Source organism: Lemur catta, chromosome 19, assembly GCF_020740605.2.
Source record: "Lemur catta isolate mLemCat1 chromosome 19, mLemCat1.pri, whole genome shotgun sequence".
NCBI lineage: Eukaryota > Metazoa > Chordata > Mammalia > Primates > Lemuridae > Lemur > Lemur catta.
In genome coordinates, this window is record NC_059146.1 from 4,300,693 (window position 1) to 4,320,060 (window position 19,368).

The window sequence follows — 19,368 nt, forward strand, 5'->3', positions numbered from 1 at the left end:
CCCAGTCAGAAAGATATTTCTGCATTCAAAGCTGCAATCATTATATCTACAATTGTACACCAAGCTAAGGTAACAACATCAGCAACAAAAAATACAGTCACCATTCACTGGCACATTACTTTGCAGTATTGAAGAGAGAGAGGTGGTTGAAAAATACTTTTTCATAAAGATTTTTATTGCCTTGGTTCTTTTTAAGTTGAAGAGATTTATACACTAATAGATTTGAGTTCAGAACAGCTAGAGAAGGATCATCTTATATCTTAAAGTGAAAGGTATTAATTTGTTAAAAAAAAGAATTATTTATACTACATACACATTTATATGTATTAGGTAAGGAACCACTGAGAATTCCAGAAAAAGTTGCTGAGGAAACCGGAAACGATTACAAAAACATAAACCTTTAAATGGACATAGTCAGGCTGAAGTATGAGGAAGCAGTTAGAAATGCCAGGGGTGTGTGCGTGCATGTGAAAGAGATAGGGAGAAAGCAGCAGGAAAAAACCAGGAATAGAAAGGAAATGAAGAGTTCACTCATACATAAAAGAGAAGGTGGCAAAACTGAAGGAAATTTTTGGTGGTAAGATGTGGAGAGTAACATTGCTTCTAAGACATACCTTAAGATCCTAGGTAATTTTCAAACGGGTCTATATCGGGATCAAGCCAGGTGAGGATTTAAGACCTCAGCCTTTTGAGGCTCCACCCATCCTGCCATCAAAGGTGCTCAGCGGCAAGCCTTAGTCACCCTTTCGTCTCCAGGCTCTGGCCTCCTGCCATGGGAGTGTGCTCGTTCCCTGGGACCCTGGGGCAGAGCCAGACTGGAGAGAGGCCTTCTGCAATGCACAGAGGGTAGGACCTTCCAGACGGGGAATGCACACCTCTCTAACTTTGAGTTCTAGGATTCCAGGGAGATTACATAAATAACTGATATTGTTGCACTTTCAAGCCATAATTAAATCCATTGTGTTTGCATGATTAAGTAGAACCCTGTTAAGATATAACCATTAAAAAAAGAACAGCAAACAATTTACAGAATTTTTATTGTAAACAAAAGTAGTTATTACACATAGAATTAACTGAAACTCAAGTCAGCTGTCTGAAACAGATTTACGGGTTTATTTTTGTTTTTTTTTGTTTTTGTTTTTTTTTTTGAGACAGAGTCTCACTTTGTTGCCCGGGCTAGAGTGAGTGCCGTGGCATCAGCCTAGCTCACAGCAACCTCAGACTCCTGGGCTTAAGCGATCCTACTGCCTCAGCCTCCCTAGTAGCTGGGACTACAGGCATGAGCCACCATGCCCGGCTAATTTTTTTGTATATATATTTTTTTAGTTGGCCAGATAATTTCTTTCTATTTTTAGTAGAGACGGGGTCTCACTCTTGCTCAGGCTGGTCTCGAACTCCTGACCTCGAGCGATCCACCCGCCTCGGCCTCCCAGAGCTAGGATTACAGGCGTGAGCCACCGCGCCCGGCCACGGGTTTATTTTTGTATGGCATGATCTGTAATCTTTGCCCCCTCAACACTTTGTAAAAGATTAATAAATTTATCAGCATTTCAATGCTCTCTTCTTTGTCAAGTTTAGCACCGTAACATTCTCACCTCCTTAAAAAAACATTCATTCAAAACTAGGTAGAACTTCTACCTTGCAGCATCAAAACTATCACATGAAATTTATTTTGTTTTTTCACAATGCTAAAAGAATACAAATAAGTATATTTTAAAATATTTCAGACTATGCATAGGCAGTCCTTGTTTTGTGTTGTTTTACATGTTTCCTATAGCTGCCCATCAGACAGTCTCTAAAAAACCTTGCGTTTATTTCATGTGTCCCCCTTGTCATTGCAACCCGCCGCTAGAATCTTGTGGTTATTGCAACAAGCATGCATCTGCACCCCCTCGCGGGGTCCCATCTTTGTCAGTCACCTGCCCTATCAGTGCTCAGTGCGGAGATGAACACAGCGGGAGGAGGCAAAGGTAGCACTTCAGGTTCTAGAAAAGCGCCCTCTGGTGGCGACAAGGAGTAGTTGAAGCTTTACTGGGACTCAAAACAGGTCACAGGTAAAATGGGTGGCTTGTTCTTGTTCTGCTTCCCAGCGAATCTTCCAGATCGACATTGCAGTAAAAAAGCAAGGACTACCTGTAAAGTATCCTAAAATGCTACATCTGTTAACAGTCAGTTTTATAAAAACAGGAAAATATCCTCTCATGTCAAAAGCACTTAATGGCGATGTATCAAAAACACAAGTACCTCTCAAAGAGGAGTAAAAGTAGATTATTTCCATGAATTAAATTCCATAAATAATACTTTGTAATATAGTGTTCTGTCTCTTTTGTACCAATATTTATTTAAAGAAACTCTGAAAAAATCTAAATAGAGTAGACAAGTAATGAATGTACAGTTTAACAATATACTGAGCATCGGAATGAAAATTCCAGCAATTTTTTTCTGAATATCATTCAGATATTAAGTGATATTGAATATATCCAAATGGGCTCAAATATCACTACAACGATTAATAACAACACTCTGAAGTTATAAATCTCGCTCTCTTTTCATTTAAAAACTGCATTCAGCGTTAGGTCGTCAGTCAATCTTTATTTCAGCGTACTTTAATGACTGTGTGATCTCTAAGGTATTTGGTTTTTCTCTCAGAGAGAGCTGTGACTATACTGAATACAAATTGTTTTTTCTATTGATTGTCTTGTCTACACAGTTCAGAGTGACCCTGACAGAATGATGTCACACTGGAATACAGGGTGGGGCCCGGGATACGGCTCTATTGCCTGTTTTACAGCCAATTACTTAGGGGTTCCTGTCCCTTTCAAATCAAATATAAAATACAGGAAAAATCAACTGGCTTGAGGCTGTAAATAATTACAGTGAGATAGCAATATTAGGAGCAAAGATAAATTCTTACATTACTTAAAAATCCCTCACATCACCTGTGTCAGCACTCTCTAGTCCAGGGCTTCCCGACCTATTTTCCAGGCGTGGCACACGTTAAAAAGGGTAATATTTGTGGCACCTGCTGCAGTAAACCCACCAGGCCGTCCCCGGCCTGCAGCCTGTCTGGGCCTGTGGCCTCCCCACTTTCCACTGCGTTGCCCCAGGGCTGAGGGGGTAAGTATCTTGGCACCCCCGTTTACCATGTGGGTGCCCCAGTGTGCCAAGGGCCATCATCTGGGAAACCGGGGTGACTCACAAGTAGCCCAATTTGTGAGCTCTCTGTAGTATAAAATTTTGGAATTGGCTTAAGATAGTTTAAACTCTGACAGTGATTTTTTTTGTCTGACATGAGATTTACTTTTAACTAGAGTAAGCATACTTGTTTTGTTTAATTCTTATCTTCTTAGGTAAGTTTAAATTAATCTTTATGCATCTTTCTAGAGTTTTAAATAATTGAAAAGTCAATGCAGATAATGAAAAGAACATGGCATGTGGAATCAGGTGTCATGAATTCATTCTAGGTTTCAATCGCACCTGAATTCCAAGCCCAACTCTGCTACTTACTATGTGATGCTGGACAAGTTTCTTAACTTTTCTGATGTCAGTTTCTTTATGGGTAAAACTGGAATAAGAACATCTACTTACAGAGTTGTGCTGAGAATTAGAGACATTAAACATGCCACACCTAGGACAATGCCTAGCATGTATCAGATGCTCAATGAATGACAGCTATCATTATTACTTAAAAGTTAAAGCTGAGATTGTATTTTAGTTTCTACCACATTGTGAACACTTAATATTTATCATTATTTCAAGTAAACATTCTATTACAGGGTATTTTCTTCCTAGTGCAAAACTAGGAAACCATAGTTTTGATCTCACATACGTAAAGTTGTTTAATAACTTCACTTGCTTGTGAAAATATGGCTCAAAGTTAATGCACTAGAAATCGGTGTGTTTCCTTTTAGGAGCCGAGAGGCAGAGCATGAAGCCCTGGTGGTGTACCTTGTGACATCTTACGTGGGTCTATCCCCATTAGAGTCACCAAAAGCTTCCTTATGGTGAGTCTGAACAGTGCGTCAGCCCTTTATCCTTTAGAAAAGGGACAGTGGAAGTTTAAAAACACTTATTTTGATTTTATTCACTTCTCACAATTGTTTTAGAGAACAGTCATTTGTAGATCAGTGCTACTTAATAAATGTGTTAGACTTTAGGCTCTCGGAACATTTTAAATATGGAGACTACATAACAGATACAGTCGTGCTCTGCAGTTCAAATAATTACAATGAGTTATCGCGAACTCTGTAAAAATAATGATTTACATGCACACTCGTACAAAAAGGTGAAGATACAAACATGTTGATGACCTCTGGGGTTCTTCTAATGCGTGTTCCCACAGGGGTTGTCGGATGTCTGGCAGCCCATGTTCTGGCCGGTTACTTGCACTTTGAAGAGCGTGCCGTCGGCACACACGCAGAGCTTGTAGCGCACCCAGTCCCCGGGGCCCGGCTGGTCTCCGCCGGAGGAACTGGGTAGGCGGGTGGTGCTGACCATCACAGTCCCATTGAGGATGATACTGTTTTCCTGTTAGGAGAATAACAATATGCTTTACTTCCCTCCATGAATGAGTATACAACAAAGTCAATTAAAAAAACTCAGTGGAATATTAATAATAAAAGAAGGCAGTAAGAAAGAGTAAAGTCATGAGCAAAATAACAGCAAAAACAAACAACAGAATTAATATCAACAGTCACCTAGTGATCCTTAGCTTACTTAATCCATAATGTATGTCAGTAAACTTGTAACAATTTATTTCTCAATTGGTAGTTAAAATTAAGTCAAAATTCCTAAGTACATAATAAAGCTGATCTTCATAAACTCACAGATCATTTTAAGTCCTAAGAGAATTATAACAAAGTTGCTGATTGATAAGTTTATGATGATGAGAAGGAAAAGACTTTTTCTCCTAGAGGGAATTAATTTTAATTTCCAGTGTTTTTGTGGCACCATAAATGCAGATTCAAACCATATAATTTTGAAGACCAGGCACTCGAAGGAAACTAGACGTTCTTTACTTCAAACCCGATGTTTCAGAAACATTCTTGTAGGTCCTTAAAATCGTTTCTTTTTAGGGACTCCTAACCCTCTCTTTCCCTTCCCTCCCCCCTTCTCTCCCTTTCTTCCTTTCATTCACTCAACAAATAAGAATTAGGTGCTTCCTATGTGCCAGGCACGATTCTAGGGGCTGAGGACACAGCAGTAAATAAAATAGGCAAAGTCCAAGTTCCCCCTGAGTTGACATTTCAATGGAGTAGAGGCAGACAGCAAACAATTGAATAAGTGAAACACAGGACATCGGATGGGATCAGTGCCAGGAGGAAAAATAAAGCAGGGTGAGCAGAGAGCCCAGGCAGGGATTCTGCTGCGCCAGTGAGAGGGATGAGGTGAGGGAGTGGGCTGGGGAGGTGGCTGGGGAGGGCACTCCAAGCAGAGGAAATGGTGCACGCAAAGGCCCCAAGGTAAAGATGTCCCTGGTGTTCTAGGGACAGTTAGGAGGCCGGTGTGGACAAAGCACAGAGGATGAGAAGGTAAGTAGGCAGTTGGATATGTGAATCTTAGTTTAAGGGAAAGGTTAAAACGGGAATTCCAAATTTTGGACTTATCAGCTTATCAAGGGCATTTAAAGCAAAGAAAGAAAGTTGGTTATGAAGTAATGGAAATGACCAATGGATTGTGTAGTGCTCGTAGATGGGATAAAAATACAGTAATTCTTAAGGGGCTAGTTTTCAAAGTTTGTTCCAATGCTGCCATCTTGTGCTCATTTAATTTTACTTTCTTTAAATTGTTTCCAAGTAGCTTTTTTCAAAAAAAGCACTTTAATTGATAAAATTCTTTATAATGATTAGCTGATACACTTTAAAAGCAACCACTAATATTAATTATAAAGCTAATTATCTTTTTAAAACTGGCTTCTTTTGCTTAACTCTGTATCAGTGGAATAACTGATATGTATATATGTATATTTCAAAATATTTCAATATTGTCATATTAACAACAAGGTGGAATGGGACAAGAATTTGCAAGTAGAAAAATTAAAGGGTTTAGGTAACTTGCTAGTGGTCTGTATACAAATCTCACATCTCTTGCATCTTTGACTTTCTAGTAGAGAGAACAACAGTCTTTCTGTGGCCATTCTTCAATACAGTTCTCTTAGAAGAATGGTTTCCTACCACAATACATGTAAAAACTACTCAGTATTGTGATTGAGTTTCTGGCAAGAATCATATTCTGTGTTCATCTTTATTTAGAGATGGGATTACGTGCTTTGGGGGGTGGGGAAAGCTGTTTATGAAAGTGAAGCAACTAATTTTTTAAAGTTTATTTTTTTAAGAACTGTGAAATTGACTTTTCTAAAAAAGGAAAGAATTATATATAAGTCCTTAGGTTTAAGTTTATGTTTGTCATGTAATGCTTGGTAAGACCAATTTAATTAGCTTTAAACAGGATATTGTAGGTGCCCAAAGGCATTTGGAATAAATATGCTTGGACCAGAATTGTGAGCCAATAAAAAGTTTTTAGACTTGTGGCTCCCTTACTGAATATATAATACCCGTTAAAGTTCAGATATAATCTGTGAAGCACAAAGAAAACTTCACTTTCAAAGCCACAATAAAGGCAAAAGTCATTTTCCTTTATAATTAATAACAAATTAAAAGTATATTCTTAATAAAAATATCTAAATAAAATACATTTTATATATTTGCTAATTGCTTTTTTCACATCAATAGATATGAAACTCAGGAAGGAATATAAAAATCTTTAATTAAAAACAACAACTTCAGGGCATGGATCTTTACTTTGATTTTCCAGAACTCTCTTTTAGAGGCTTTTTTTTTTTTTAAGCCTTCTAAAATAATACAAGTGATCATTATACCAAAAAAAAAAATTTTAGAAAATACATGCTAACAGAAGTAAAACTAAAATGAAATCATCTGTTATCTGCTATCCCTAGCTAAATATTGTTGATATTATAACATATCCTTCCAGATTTTTATATACATATGTTCTGAAAAATAAAAATGACATATTTCACAAATTATCTTGTAACTTTCTTTCACAATCCATTTTGAACTTCTGTCCATGTCAAAAAATATACAACTAGATCAGTTTTAATGATTGCATGCTACTCCACACATGAATTTATGTATCTAAGAATCTAGGAATCCTCTTAAACTCTTCAAGAAATACTCACAGCCTTTAACTCCATATTACTGCCCACGTGAAACTCAATGGTTTTGCCCATGATGAACACTCCTTCATTTCCACGCACAATAGCGCGCCCATCGACTTTTATATTTAAATCACTGGTAGCATTGCTGGTAATCTGAAAATTAAAAAAAAAATACTGAAAAGACATTCTAAATTAATGTGAAAATTATTATCAAAGAGAGAGAAATAGGAGTTTCCATCATGAGCTATGGAAGGCATGGTGTTTTCATTCATGTTTTATAGAAGTAGAAATTGAGATAAACAGAGATGACTTGACAATGATCACACAAGCTAGTTAATGACAGATCTAGAACTAATTCCTTCCAGCATTCTGGAATATATCCTTTCATACCACTATGAAATAGCAAAACTCTCCCCCCACTTGGTAGCTTTAGACAGTAATTCTCTCCATTAGTAAAACAAAGAAAATAAATCATACCCTTTCAGTAGATGCTTTTTGAACATTCAAACTTTTCACTCCACTTGGCAAATGAAACTCATGAGTTTCATAGTCTGTGCTGAACAAGACATTTTGAGTTCTGGGGTCAAAAAACTGCATACCAATGTCACTTGTAATAGAGGTTTTGTTCTTTTCTACACTGAGTTTTGTTGTCCCTTGCTGAAAAACAATCTTCAGAAAAACACTTTATTGTGAATATGTTTTCAAAGAATACTGCAACCAAAATTCATTAAGAACATTATAAAGAACATTATAAAACACTATTTTAAAAAACTACAATAATAAGCTAACTTGAAATACTTTATTTGCTTTTAATTATTTATTTGCTTATGCTGCTCTGCACAAATAAATGGGTATAAGGGAACACAGTTCAAGGCCTGAGATGGGCAGTGGTGGTGGTAAGAATATCTCTGTGAGGTTTTATTCAGTCCAAAACCCATGCTATGGCAGCCTGTTGGCATGGGCTGCCACTGACTAGACTGGCATATTCTCTTCCAGATTCCCCCCAAATACAGGGTAGGTGTTTTTTTAATTGCTTCCTTGTATGGACGAGAAAAGAATAACCTATATATTCTTATATTAATTACATCTGTCATAGAAAATGCTACCATTGAACAAAATCTAGAATATTAAGAAAGTATCTAACTTTAATAGGTTATAAAACTCACAGTATTATTAAACATTTAATATTTGTGAATGTATTTTAAAAACATTCATAAATATATTAATTTTCTCTAAAGGGAAATATCTATTTCCAATAATCGACTCTAGTTTTTGCATAGAATTTTTCTCTAATGCTCCTTTCCATTCACACGGTATTTCAGCTAATGTGGTCACTTACAGGCTGGTTGTTGCCAGTGATTACCAAATTTTCATTTCGCCTTCCTCCTACTGTGCTCTTATAAAGAGGGTGTATAACTCCCATGTCAGATACTTGCTTAAATCGGAGCAGACCACTGTCATGAAACTCCATGCTGTCACAGCCATTTGGTCCAATGCGAATCACAGCCCAGATAACAAGTGTTATCTGAAAAAGAACACAAACCCACTGTTAATAAGCTGCATACATTTAACATAATGGGAAAACAAATGGAAAATATCATTGCCAAAACATTAAAGACCTCCTAAAATGTTTAATCAGTGAGATGAACGTATCAGATGGTTTTCCACCTATAAACAAAACCAGTTTTATTTTTGTCAAGGTATGACATGCAAATAGCTAAAAGTCAAAATGTGCTAAAAGGTCTATAATAAAAAAAGGACAGTCTCTTATTTTTTCTATGCTTTCCATATCTCATTCCCAGGGACAACCACTTTCAACAATTTTAGGTATTTTGTTTAGAATTTATCACCGTATTTCCAAATAATATACATATACTATCATTTCTTCATTCACCAATTTTAGGTTTTATCTGCTAATTTCCTATTTTAGCAAGTAAGAATTTTTAGCTCATTTATACCTCTTTTCTCTCCCAACTCCAATCTCAAGTTTTGGTTAAATTCATGTTCAGTATCTTCAGTATTAGGACCATGTAAATATTGTTCACTGCTAAACCAAATACTGTACCACGATGGCAGTTCCTTTCCTGTACTTTGTCTCTCTCTGAGTTTAATATATATATATACTTTTTTTAGTTTGCTTAGTTTCTTTGAAAATCTAACTAAATCTCAGATCCTCCAACACTTCTGTAAAATCTCTCAGTAAAATGTTCTATGAGTCCTAACCTCAAGCAGAAAGAACCGTCTCTGGTCCAGTGTGTCAAGAGACACCAGTTTTGTGTGGGGTTAGGAGAGGTGGGTGTCTAACTGCTGGCAGGAAGGGATATCACTGCTCCTTATATAGATTTTTCAAACAAGTTCTCTGTTTTTGGTTCCTGCCTCACTCCTGCTTTTCAAGATATTCCTGAAGTTTTTCAGGATTTGGCAACCCACTCCCCAACACACACACACAAGCAGTTTCTCCTTGTGATAAATTATTTGCCATTCTTCCTCCTACTTTTTGTCTTCATGTATTATGGTTTAGGATTTCAGTTGCTTCCCATTTTCTTCCACGATATTTCCGTTTCTTGACATTGTCACTTTGGGATGAGCTTTTTAGACAAGAGGATAAAAATGTCCCTATTCTTTCATCTTGACCAGATGTCTCCAATAAAATAAATTATAAGATAAAACGTATTCAGAATTTGTGTTCCAAGGAAAGCTATTTATAGTACCTACTATGAAATGTGTAATACCAGCTCATTCTAAGTGAAGAATTAGACACAAATCCTTTGCATGCACATAAAATACAAAAGGACTGGCTTGAGGGCATTAGAAGTTGAAAATAAAAAAAGAATCACTTTAAAACTGCTGCAGATCATGTTCATGATCAGTGTTAGGTGTATCAATTATCACTTTCTCTGAAAATACCCATCCACACACATGCCAGACTATTTCAAATTTAACCCTCAGATAGTTACAACCTCAAATTAAAAGGCCTTCTTCTTTAAGAAAGCAAATATTAACATCTTTGGAAAAGGCAACTTCTCAGGTCCTCAGCACCTGAGTGTGAACCAGCTTGCATTCCTTGAAAACTGGGACTCAGGACTAACACCCAAGATACAGCCCTTTACTGCCATCAAAGGGTTTACAATTTTAAAATTTAGCTGAAGAGGCAACACTAAAAATGTAGGGAAAATTAAATGAAAACAAAAGATTTTATTTTTTAGGAGAGGGGAAAGCAATAAAATCATCTTGGCAAAGTTCTCTTCTATTGAGTTGATTCTACCCTTATTGAGAGCCTCATCATGCTCTACCGACTGAGCTAGTGGGAGACTCCCAACTCTACCCTTCTTAAAAGTTAAGTCCATTAAAGGGAAGAATCCATGAACAATTGTTTCCAAATGAAATTAATATATGCAAATATTAGCATACTAGGTTTTTAATATATATTCATTAAAACTCAGTACGAGAGAAAACGTGCAGAAAAGGAGAAAATAAGAGAGTCCCAAAAGAAATTACGGAAACAAAGTCCATGATTTCACTGGAAAACAAATGAAAAATGCCTCATGGTAATTAAAAAGTATTCTGTACCGTATACTCACAATTAAATTAATGACAGCTAGGATAAATAAGAGGATAATCACACAGATGGCTAAATTGCCCTTTCTTCCTCTCAATCCCGTTTTATGGAGACGATCTTCATCAATTGGAATGTATCCGGCTTTAAAGTTACTATTGTGCTCTTTGTTAACATTCCTTCTCTCGACAGCCTTCTCACGCATGGACTTCTTTACAGGACCATTGGAACTTTGCTAAAGACAAAACACAGCATAATGGAACAAGCATACCCTCCTCTTTTTGATGCATTTATTTATTAAGTGCAAATTCGTACCTAAAGAAAGCTGAATTGGTTACTGATATATTTTCCACTAATAGCCTGCAAGTCACACTGAATTGCAGGCTTCCAGTAAGGACATGACTGTGCTTAGAGAGTTAATATAGATAGAACCTTTAGTGTAACTAACTGATAACATATTTTCCCTCTCTGCTTTCAATAGTCCTACTGTCGATAAAGTGTGCAGCTCACTTCTGGGCAGTGTTGTCATAGATATCCTATAGTAGGTAAGCTTGTTTTTATTAATAATTTACCAATTTGTTTACTCTCCATATCTGTGGGTTCTGCATCCAGGGATTCAACCACTGCAGATCGAAAATATTTGAAAAAAAATTGGACGACTACCTCTATACTCATCATGTACAGACTTCTTTCCCTTGTCATTATTCCCTAAACAATACAGTACAACTGTTTACATAGCATTTACATTGTATTAGGTATTAGAAGTAATCTAGAGATGATTTAAAGTACGGAAGGATGTGCACAGGTTGTATACAGATACTACACCATTTTATAGAAGGGACTTGAACATCCGTGGATTTTCATATTTGTGAGGGGCGGGTCCTGAAACCAATCTCCTACGGATACTGAGGGACAACTGTGTGTGTGTGTGTGTGTGTGTGTGTGTGTGTGTGTGTGTGTGTATTCATTTACATGAAGAGAGCTTGGAACCACATGGAGACTTTAAGTACAAGTCATCTCTGGGGGGACTAATTTTGGCAGCTTTACGTGGACGGTGAGGAGGACAGGTACAGGAATGAAAGAAAAAAATGAGTGAGAGATGTGGTTCGGGGCCAGTAAACGACATAAGTACCATGGCAAGAACGATGGACTTTATCCTGACAGCAACGGGGAACTACTGAAGATTTAAAATAGGTTTGTGATACAATCAGATTTGCATTGTGTCAAAATCACACCAAAAAGAGATGAACTGGAACTGACAGCCTAGAGATGAAGTTATCAAGAGCAGGTTTCTCTGAGTGCAATTCAGGGCCTGATTGAGTTTGCGCGTTGGAGATGAAGACTGGGGAGAAATGTTATGAGGTGGAACTGTCAGAGACTTGATGACTGGTTGGATGTGAGTGTGACCCAGAGGGGTCTAAGATGACTCCCAAGCAGGACCAGTATATACTTTGTGGGGTCAAAGGGAAAAAGATGTGGGGCACCCTGTTCAGATATCAAGCTCAGGACAACAAAGCACTAAACCAAGTGTGGTTTCTTCTGAGCTCCCTTAAGCCAGCCCTGCTCCTAAGTTTCTGGCTAGGCTAACCAAGTGAATGGATGGGTGTAATCCTCTTAACAGTGACTATGACGCAGTCCAATTTTCCATTTATGGAAAATTCCGTTAAATTCAGGGCTGGAGACATAAAAGCATAAATTTGAAGTGGAGATTGAGGAATGGATCAGATTGCCCAGATTTTGTGCAAAGCAAAAACAGAACCTCAAGAGTATCAATAGGTATGATATAGACGGAAAAAGAATCATCTAAAACAGAAGCTGATAAACTAGGAGGGGACTCAGGAAGGCCAAGGAATGATATTAACCTCAACAACTCCAAGCTTTGTCGCCTTTCAGTTTCACTCATTCTTTTACATTTTATTTTACTGTTACAAATCTGCACCTTGCCTATTGTCTTGAGCTGATTTTTCTGCATTTATCTGGCTGTTTGACTTTAAGCCCCTCGAAGGCAGATTTTACACCTTTTATTTTTTCATGCCCTCCAGTGACATAGATCTAATAGGTGTCCAACAGTTGATTATCTAAGAAAATCTTTCCAAAAGTCAAACAGAACGTTTACAACTTTACTAATTTTTTTCAACAATGTTGAAGAATGAGATTTTTTTCAAGAGAAACTATCATATCATAGGTTTTTAAAAGAAAACAACAGTTAAGGAGAAAAAGTGGCTGTGAAAATTATTTTTATTATAATACATCACCCTAACAATTATATATATACATGTGTGTAAACATATTTACACGCATATGTGCACGTATATATATGCATGTATATATAGCTTGATTTGGGGGAGAAAAGGTCTTTTAAACCATTCTAAGTTCCAAGTTTACAATGCAGGTTAGGAAATCACCAGTTTTATACTGGTGGCTAAATCTCCAAAAACCAAAGTGGGAGGGGGAAACCTGGGATGTCTGCGTACTGGGGACGGCAGAAACAAGGAGTGGCCGCAAGCTGACTCCAGGCAACAGCTGACCATTTCTTGGCTGGGGTCAGGGGAGCCTCCTGGCTGGGGCTGAGGTTATTTTTATCTGCATCTTCGCTGGCAGCTGAGCAGGGCACGTCCCTGGCACGTCCCAGCGCAGGCTCCGGGCTGGCACGGCCGCCTCCTAGCCCCTCTGGACGGAGACCCTGCTCCCCGGGCTGGGGGACGGCCAGGCCAGGCAGAGGGCCGCTGCTGGCTCCCGCTCTCAGGCCGGGGAGCTCCGGCCCGGGGTCCCGCCCGGCCTTCGCCGGCATCCTCGGCTGCGGACGGCTCCTCCCGCCCCGCCCCGCCCCGCGGAGCCTGGCCTCCCCCGCTCCTCCAGCCCCGGGCTGTGGCGGGGCTCACAGACCTGCTCGGCCGTCGCCGCCGCCGCTGCCGCCATCGTCCCGCGCCCGCCGCCGCCACCGCCGCCGCGCCGCCCGCCTCTGCCCGACCCTACCCGACCCTACCCGCCCCGACCCGCGCGCTGCGCCTGCGCCCTGGCGGGCAGGAGACCGCCGCGCTTACCCTTCCCCCGCCGCGCTGCGCCTGCGCCCTGGCGGGGCAGGAGACCGCCGCGCTTACCCTTCCCCCGCAGCACTGCGCCTGCGCCCTGGCGGGCAGGGGACCGCCGCGCTTACCCTTCCCCCGCCGCGCTGCGCCTGCGCCCTGGCGGGCAGGGGACCGCCGCGCTTACCCTTCCCCCGCCGCACAGCGCCTGCGCCCTGGCGGGCAGGGGACCACCGCGCTCACCTTTCTCCCGCGCGCGCCTGCAGCGCAGGGAGGTTCCGAGCCCCGGGTGGGCCGGCTCGGGCTCCTCCGCCGGCTCTGCACCCAGGCTCGTGGCCTCGGGGCGCGTTGTACCGCCAGGCGCTGGAAAGGGCCTGATGGGTGTTCGTCCCCCAAAAGGGCGCCCTTGGAAACAGTTCGCCTCTGCCTTCGCCTCCGCTCCCGGTCGCGAGGGCTGGTGCCTCGCAGAGCCGCCTCGGGTAGGGCCGGACGGGGCGATACCGAGGGTCCACGTGCAGGAGGACCGGGGAGGCGACGACGTGGACAGAGTTAACAAGTTGCCAAGTAGACGACTGAAATCTTGAAAACTGAGAGTCCTCGAGGAGGACATTGAATCTCTTCAGGGCTGCTTTTTGCCCGGAGGACCCATGAAGTCTGACGTTTTTCCCTTTGGTATTAGGGGGTGGATTTTGCCTTTACTATTGGGGATAATGTTGACGAGGCATATCCTTGGGAACGTGATTTGACATTGACCGCGCACCGGGAAGCCACCCAAATGTGCAAGTAACTTGAGTACACACTTGTCGATATAATCCAATAATCCTTTTAGCTGAAAAAAACAATGCAGTGAATTTAGTAGCAGCCAAGGTGCAAGAACTGTTGCTCTGGCAGCTGGATCACTTCCAGGCAGCACCGTTGGGCCCTAGGGCCACCGACCTCGGCAGGAAGCACCAAAGAGACACGCTGGTGAGGCTTCCTTTTTCTAGGAACTAGGTCAGTTTTGCTTTTTGATGAGCTGAGCGGTTATTTCGCTGTTCTGCCTACTTTCTTTCCATCAGAGGATTTCTATGAAGTATAAATTAGATAACCTGTCACACAAGGAAATCTCTTGTAATCTTTTCCCTTCTCTTCCCTGACTTTAGCTAATGTCAGTACCTAGCTGATCATCATCTCTCTCTGTATTTCCTTTTTTCCCAAATGCTGGAACCACTGGACTCACATCTTTAGGGTCATTCCTCCCTCAGTCTCTAGGACAAACCTGCATCTTAGGCAGGAAGACTATAAGTTATAGCCCAATGCCGTGGGAGTCAGCACTAAGTTTCTGCTAATTGTCTGTCTCTGGTTGGGTTTATCAAATCAGGTAACTGGGCTTTTGAGTGATCCTGAGTTCCTGTGTCCAGATCTGGTAATGTAGCCCTTCTTTCCTACACTTTGCCTCTTTTTCCTCTGCTGGGGAAGTCCTCTTTTTCTCTGGCAAGTACACTCTTACTCATCCCCCAAGAATATCCAAATGTTCCATCTTCTCTAAAGGCTCCAGAGATTCCCACAGGTCTGTCCCTAACCGCTGCTCCTAACCTTTTGTAGCACTTCAGATTGTGTTGTATTTCATCTCATCTACCTGCTGACTTAATCTAAAAGATGGTGTGTTCTATCTAGTAGGTAGATGTCTCACTCATACTTTTATCTTCAATATCCAGCCCAATAATGAAACTTAATAAATGTCTTAGAAATCTGCCTGATAGCCCAGTTTCTAAGAGCAGAAGCCCTGCCTTGATTTTGCCAACCTCTCTCCCACTTAGATGGTGAGATATCTGATCACTGATTTTCCTGGAACCAAATACACCTTTGGCTATCTGAAAATCAGCCAACAGCTACCAGAAGCTAAGAGAGAGGCATGGAATAGATTTTCTCTTAGAACCTTCAGAAGGAACCAGTCCTGCTTCCTGAATTCTAGCCTCCAGAACTGTAGGAGAGTCTCATGCTGTCCCAGGTCTCTCTGCTGAGGTGCTTAAGGGTCTCCTGCAAGGTGGCCGTATTCACTGTACCACTGCAATAGCTTAATATGTCCTGAGCTCCCTCCTCCAATGGCTATTTTCACAGAACTATGATTTTGCCATTGCATTTTGTTCACAGAGCTGAAAAGACTGAGGGCAAAGATGCCTTCTTTTTTGAACAAACTATGATGGAAACCTGCGTTGAGATAGGAAGAATATTTTATGGCCCTCCAAAATCACACTATGTCTACCTTGGTTTTTTTCCCTTCTAATCTGTATTTGTTGCAAATGTTCTATAGTTTATTTAGGTGCTAAGGTGATAAGTTGTGATATATTAATATTTTCTTCTTGTTTTTGTACTTTAATCAACAGTGGGCATGAAATAATTGTCCCAAAAAATCCTGAGCTGGTACTCAGAGTTCATTGGTATGACACAGGAAACAGCATCTGTGCTTCTGCCCAGTGGGGGAGGCTGCCTTCAGCTCGGATCCCAACCAATTTGTTTTTTTCTCCAATGGGTGTTTTTAAAAAATCTTTTCCTTTCACTCAATAGGGCAGAGAACAAAATGAAGCTCCTGAATGGAGAACACAGAGCACTCAGGTTAGAGAACACTAAGTGTCCAAAGAAGTGTTTTGTTATCTGCAAGAACAAAGTACCTGTGAGTACAAAAGGCCTTGGCAACACCACTGATAAACACCGTAAAGGTAACTTTATGCAAGCAGGACAGCGGAGGCTAAAAGATTTTCTTCAAATTGTAATACAGGCCCCGATTCAAAGAAACAAGATCCTAACAGAGACAGCAGTAAGACAAGAATAGCACGGCACACCCAGGAGAGGATGAGGGGGGCTTGGAAAAGTATTCGAGCCAGAACACAGACTGTTCTTACAGCCGCACTAGAGAAGGGTTTGCAACTATCCATAGTGAGAAAGACTGGAAATGAAGATGAAGATCCCACTGTATATCTTTGTAGCTTATTGGATGTATTTATATTTGGTTTAGCACGACCTTCATACACATAGCTCTCACTTCACTGAGTGGATTCAGTTAATCTTTTGTTGGCTTCTTAAAATCCCAAATTAAAAATTTCTCCAGCTGATGGACATAGGTAAAATTCAGAGTAGACAAAATTGAGGATTTTCAAAAAGCTATTCCATCTAGATGTTTGGCACATTAGACTTCTTCAGAACAAATGGCTCCTGGCTGGGTGGTAGAATTATGACACCATAAAAACAACCAACTGGCTGTTAATTTTTGACCTTCCACCTCAATGGGATTATGACATCAGATATAAAGCAGCCAGTCATGTCCTTTCCTTTCCTTTTCTCTTTTCCTTCCTCCCCACTCCTTCTTTCTTTACTTCTTTCTCACATCCAGTTGTGCTGAGGATATAAAACTAAATAAACCTCTCTCCTTTCCCTCAAGAAAGAAGCCTCACAAGCTTATATAGGAAGCAAATAAATATAATACAGTGTGATAATTTTAACAATATGAACATGTCCAGAAGTTAAAGAGAGAAAACATAAAGGATAGAGTGATACGCTCTGAGGTCTTGTGGTGGGGGTGGGAGTGGGGGGCGGTGTTAAGAAAAGTTTGTCAGTTGGAGCTGGGTTCAAATTTATCAAAAGTACGACTGTAGAGAAATTCCTTGTTTATTTACTGGGAGTTAGAAATAGCAGTTATTCCAGCAAACGTACAGAATAAATTGCAAAAACAGTGCTCAACTTTTGGTGATTGGCTAATGCTGTCAGAATCAAGGTTTGACCCAAACTGAACTGTGAGCCAGAAATTGGAACAAAGGGTGAGATTTGCTCAATTCTGAACCTAACCAGTACGGTAGATAAAACAGCATGAAAGAGTGTCGACTGCAGGAGATCTAGTGTTCATCTAGTCCATGCTCTTCATTTTATAGATGAAAAAAATGTGGCTCAGAGTGATTAAAGACTTACATAAAGTCAGGAGAATTTACTATTTGGCAGAATATGAGATAAAGCAACAGTGTCCATGTACCATGTTTATTGTTTTTTGAACTTCTCCAAAAATTGCCTAGTTGATAATGTCCTAAACTAATCCAACTGGGGCAAAATTTGAGCACCAAAATATTCCCCAAGTAGAATCTGTAATTATCTGACATTTTCTTTCACATGCAAAAAAAAAAAAAAGCAGGCTTATCAGCTTTTAAAATAGAATATCAACTATGTTGACTACATGCTTGTAATGTAAAGCCCAGGGACTCCTTAATCAGCAAAGTAAACTATTTGCACTGCAGGCTCTTACTCTCTTAAACTGCTATTCGGTACCCATCGGAAGCTCTGCAGAGGGGACCATCATTCAGGTCCCCACTTACGAAGATATCCACTTATTCCTATAGGTATGGAAGTTCTAAGCTTGTATAAAGTAACATTGCCTGGGAACTAAAACAATAGGGTGTGAATTACTTGGCCTGTTCTTTGATGACATATTCTGGTCTTACTCCTGTGGCATTGATCAAAGGTGGCTTCAAGAAACAATCATATCAACATTGTTTCTATATTTTCTGAAAAAAAGAAAAAGTTATTAAAGACCTTTCATCTAGGTTGTTCTATACTTTTTGAAAAAGGATAAACATATTTTAGAATTGGTACCAGGAAAATGTGTTTCCTTAAAAAATCTGGTATTTGTACTTTAGAAATCAAATAATCATAATCATAAAACTCATTTTCCTTTCCTCTTTGGCTTCCACTAAGCCCAGAAATAAATGTAAAATGAGGCTCAATCTTAGTTCATAGGCATAAATTTGGGCATATTTGCTTTTTCCCTTACAAATATTTATAATCTAACAATGGTATTTTCTTCAAGTCTTTTATTGTAAGCCATCTCAGATACTCTTTTGGAAGTAGTAGGGGATAAATAATAAATACATGAAACATTTGCTTTGTTTGGAGTCATTGAGTGGAAGATCTATGCTTATTTGTTATCAATAAACACCAGTTCCTGCTATGCGCAACACATCCTCCTCAATTCTAGGGAAACCAAGCTGTACATGAAATGACTGCAGGCCTACAGGTCTTGACTCTAGTTGTGGGGCTAGAGCATATGTAGAGATAAATAATATCAGGTGGCATATTCTAAGATGATTTCAAAGATCCATTCTATCCTAAGACTATAAGTCTAATTATTAAATTAGTAATATTGACCTTTAGCGAAAGCATATTATGTTTTGAGTCAGCTGCTTAAATATTGATATTTTGGCTAACATTTTTTTGAGGGTGGCAAAGTTTTTGGGTAACTGTTTTTGGTAACTTTTTTCTGTATAAATTTTTATGAAACGATTCATGCTCATGGCAGAAATTTGGAAAATCAGAAAAGTATAAAGGAGCAATTAAAATCACCCATAATCATACCTTGAGTTCATATTGTATAATTTAACACTATATGTAATTTATTGTTCAGCTTTTCCCCCTTAACATTATATAATGAAAATTCCTAGACACTATATATTCTTCAATAACAAGATTTTTATTGTAAAACATTTCATTGAATGATTTGCTCAATCATTACCCTATTGTTGGAAATTTAGATTGTTTCCAACCTAGTTTTTTTTATTAAATACTGTGACCTATATTCCTAATAATAATGA

At 39.7% G+C, this 19,368-nt stretch overlaps 1 protein-coding gene across 7 annotated transcripts; it reads right to left on the bottom strand.

Moving 5' to 3' along the window:
- Positions 1–4,058: 4,058 nt before the first annotated feature.
- On the bottom strand, positions 4,059–14,047 carry SGCB (sarcoglycan beta). 7 transcript variants are annotated; one of them, XM_045533004.1, is made up of 6 exons: positions 14,000–14,047; positions 10,756–10,965; positions 8,514–8,699; positions 7,652–7,843; positions 7,196–7,327; positions 4,059–4,527 (listed from the first exon to the last, which is right to left on the bottom strand). In XM_045533004.1, the coding sequence occupies exons 2-6, from the start codon at positions 10,933–10,935 to the stop codon at positions 4,324–4,326; spliced, it is 894 nt and encodes a 297-aa protein (XP_045388960.1). In that variant the 5' UTR covers positions 10,936–10,965; positions 14,000–14,047; the 3' UTR covers positions 4,059–4,323. The 7 variants fall into 7 exon arrangements, with proteins under 7 accessions (XP_045388960.1, XP_045388959.1, XP_045388961.1 ...); XM_045533003.1 differs by lacking the exon at positions 14,000–14,047 and adding an exon at positions 13,888–13,896; XM_045533005.1 differs by lacking the exon at positions 14,000–14,047 and adding an exon at positions 13,832–13,887.
- Positions 14,048–19,368: the final 5,321 nt, after the last annotated feature.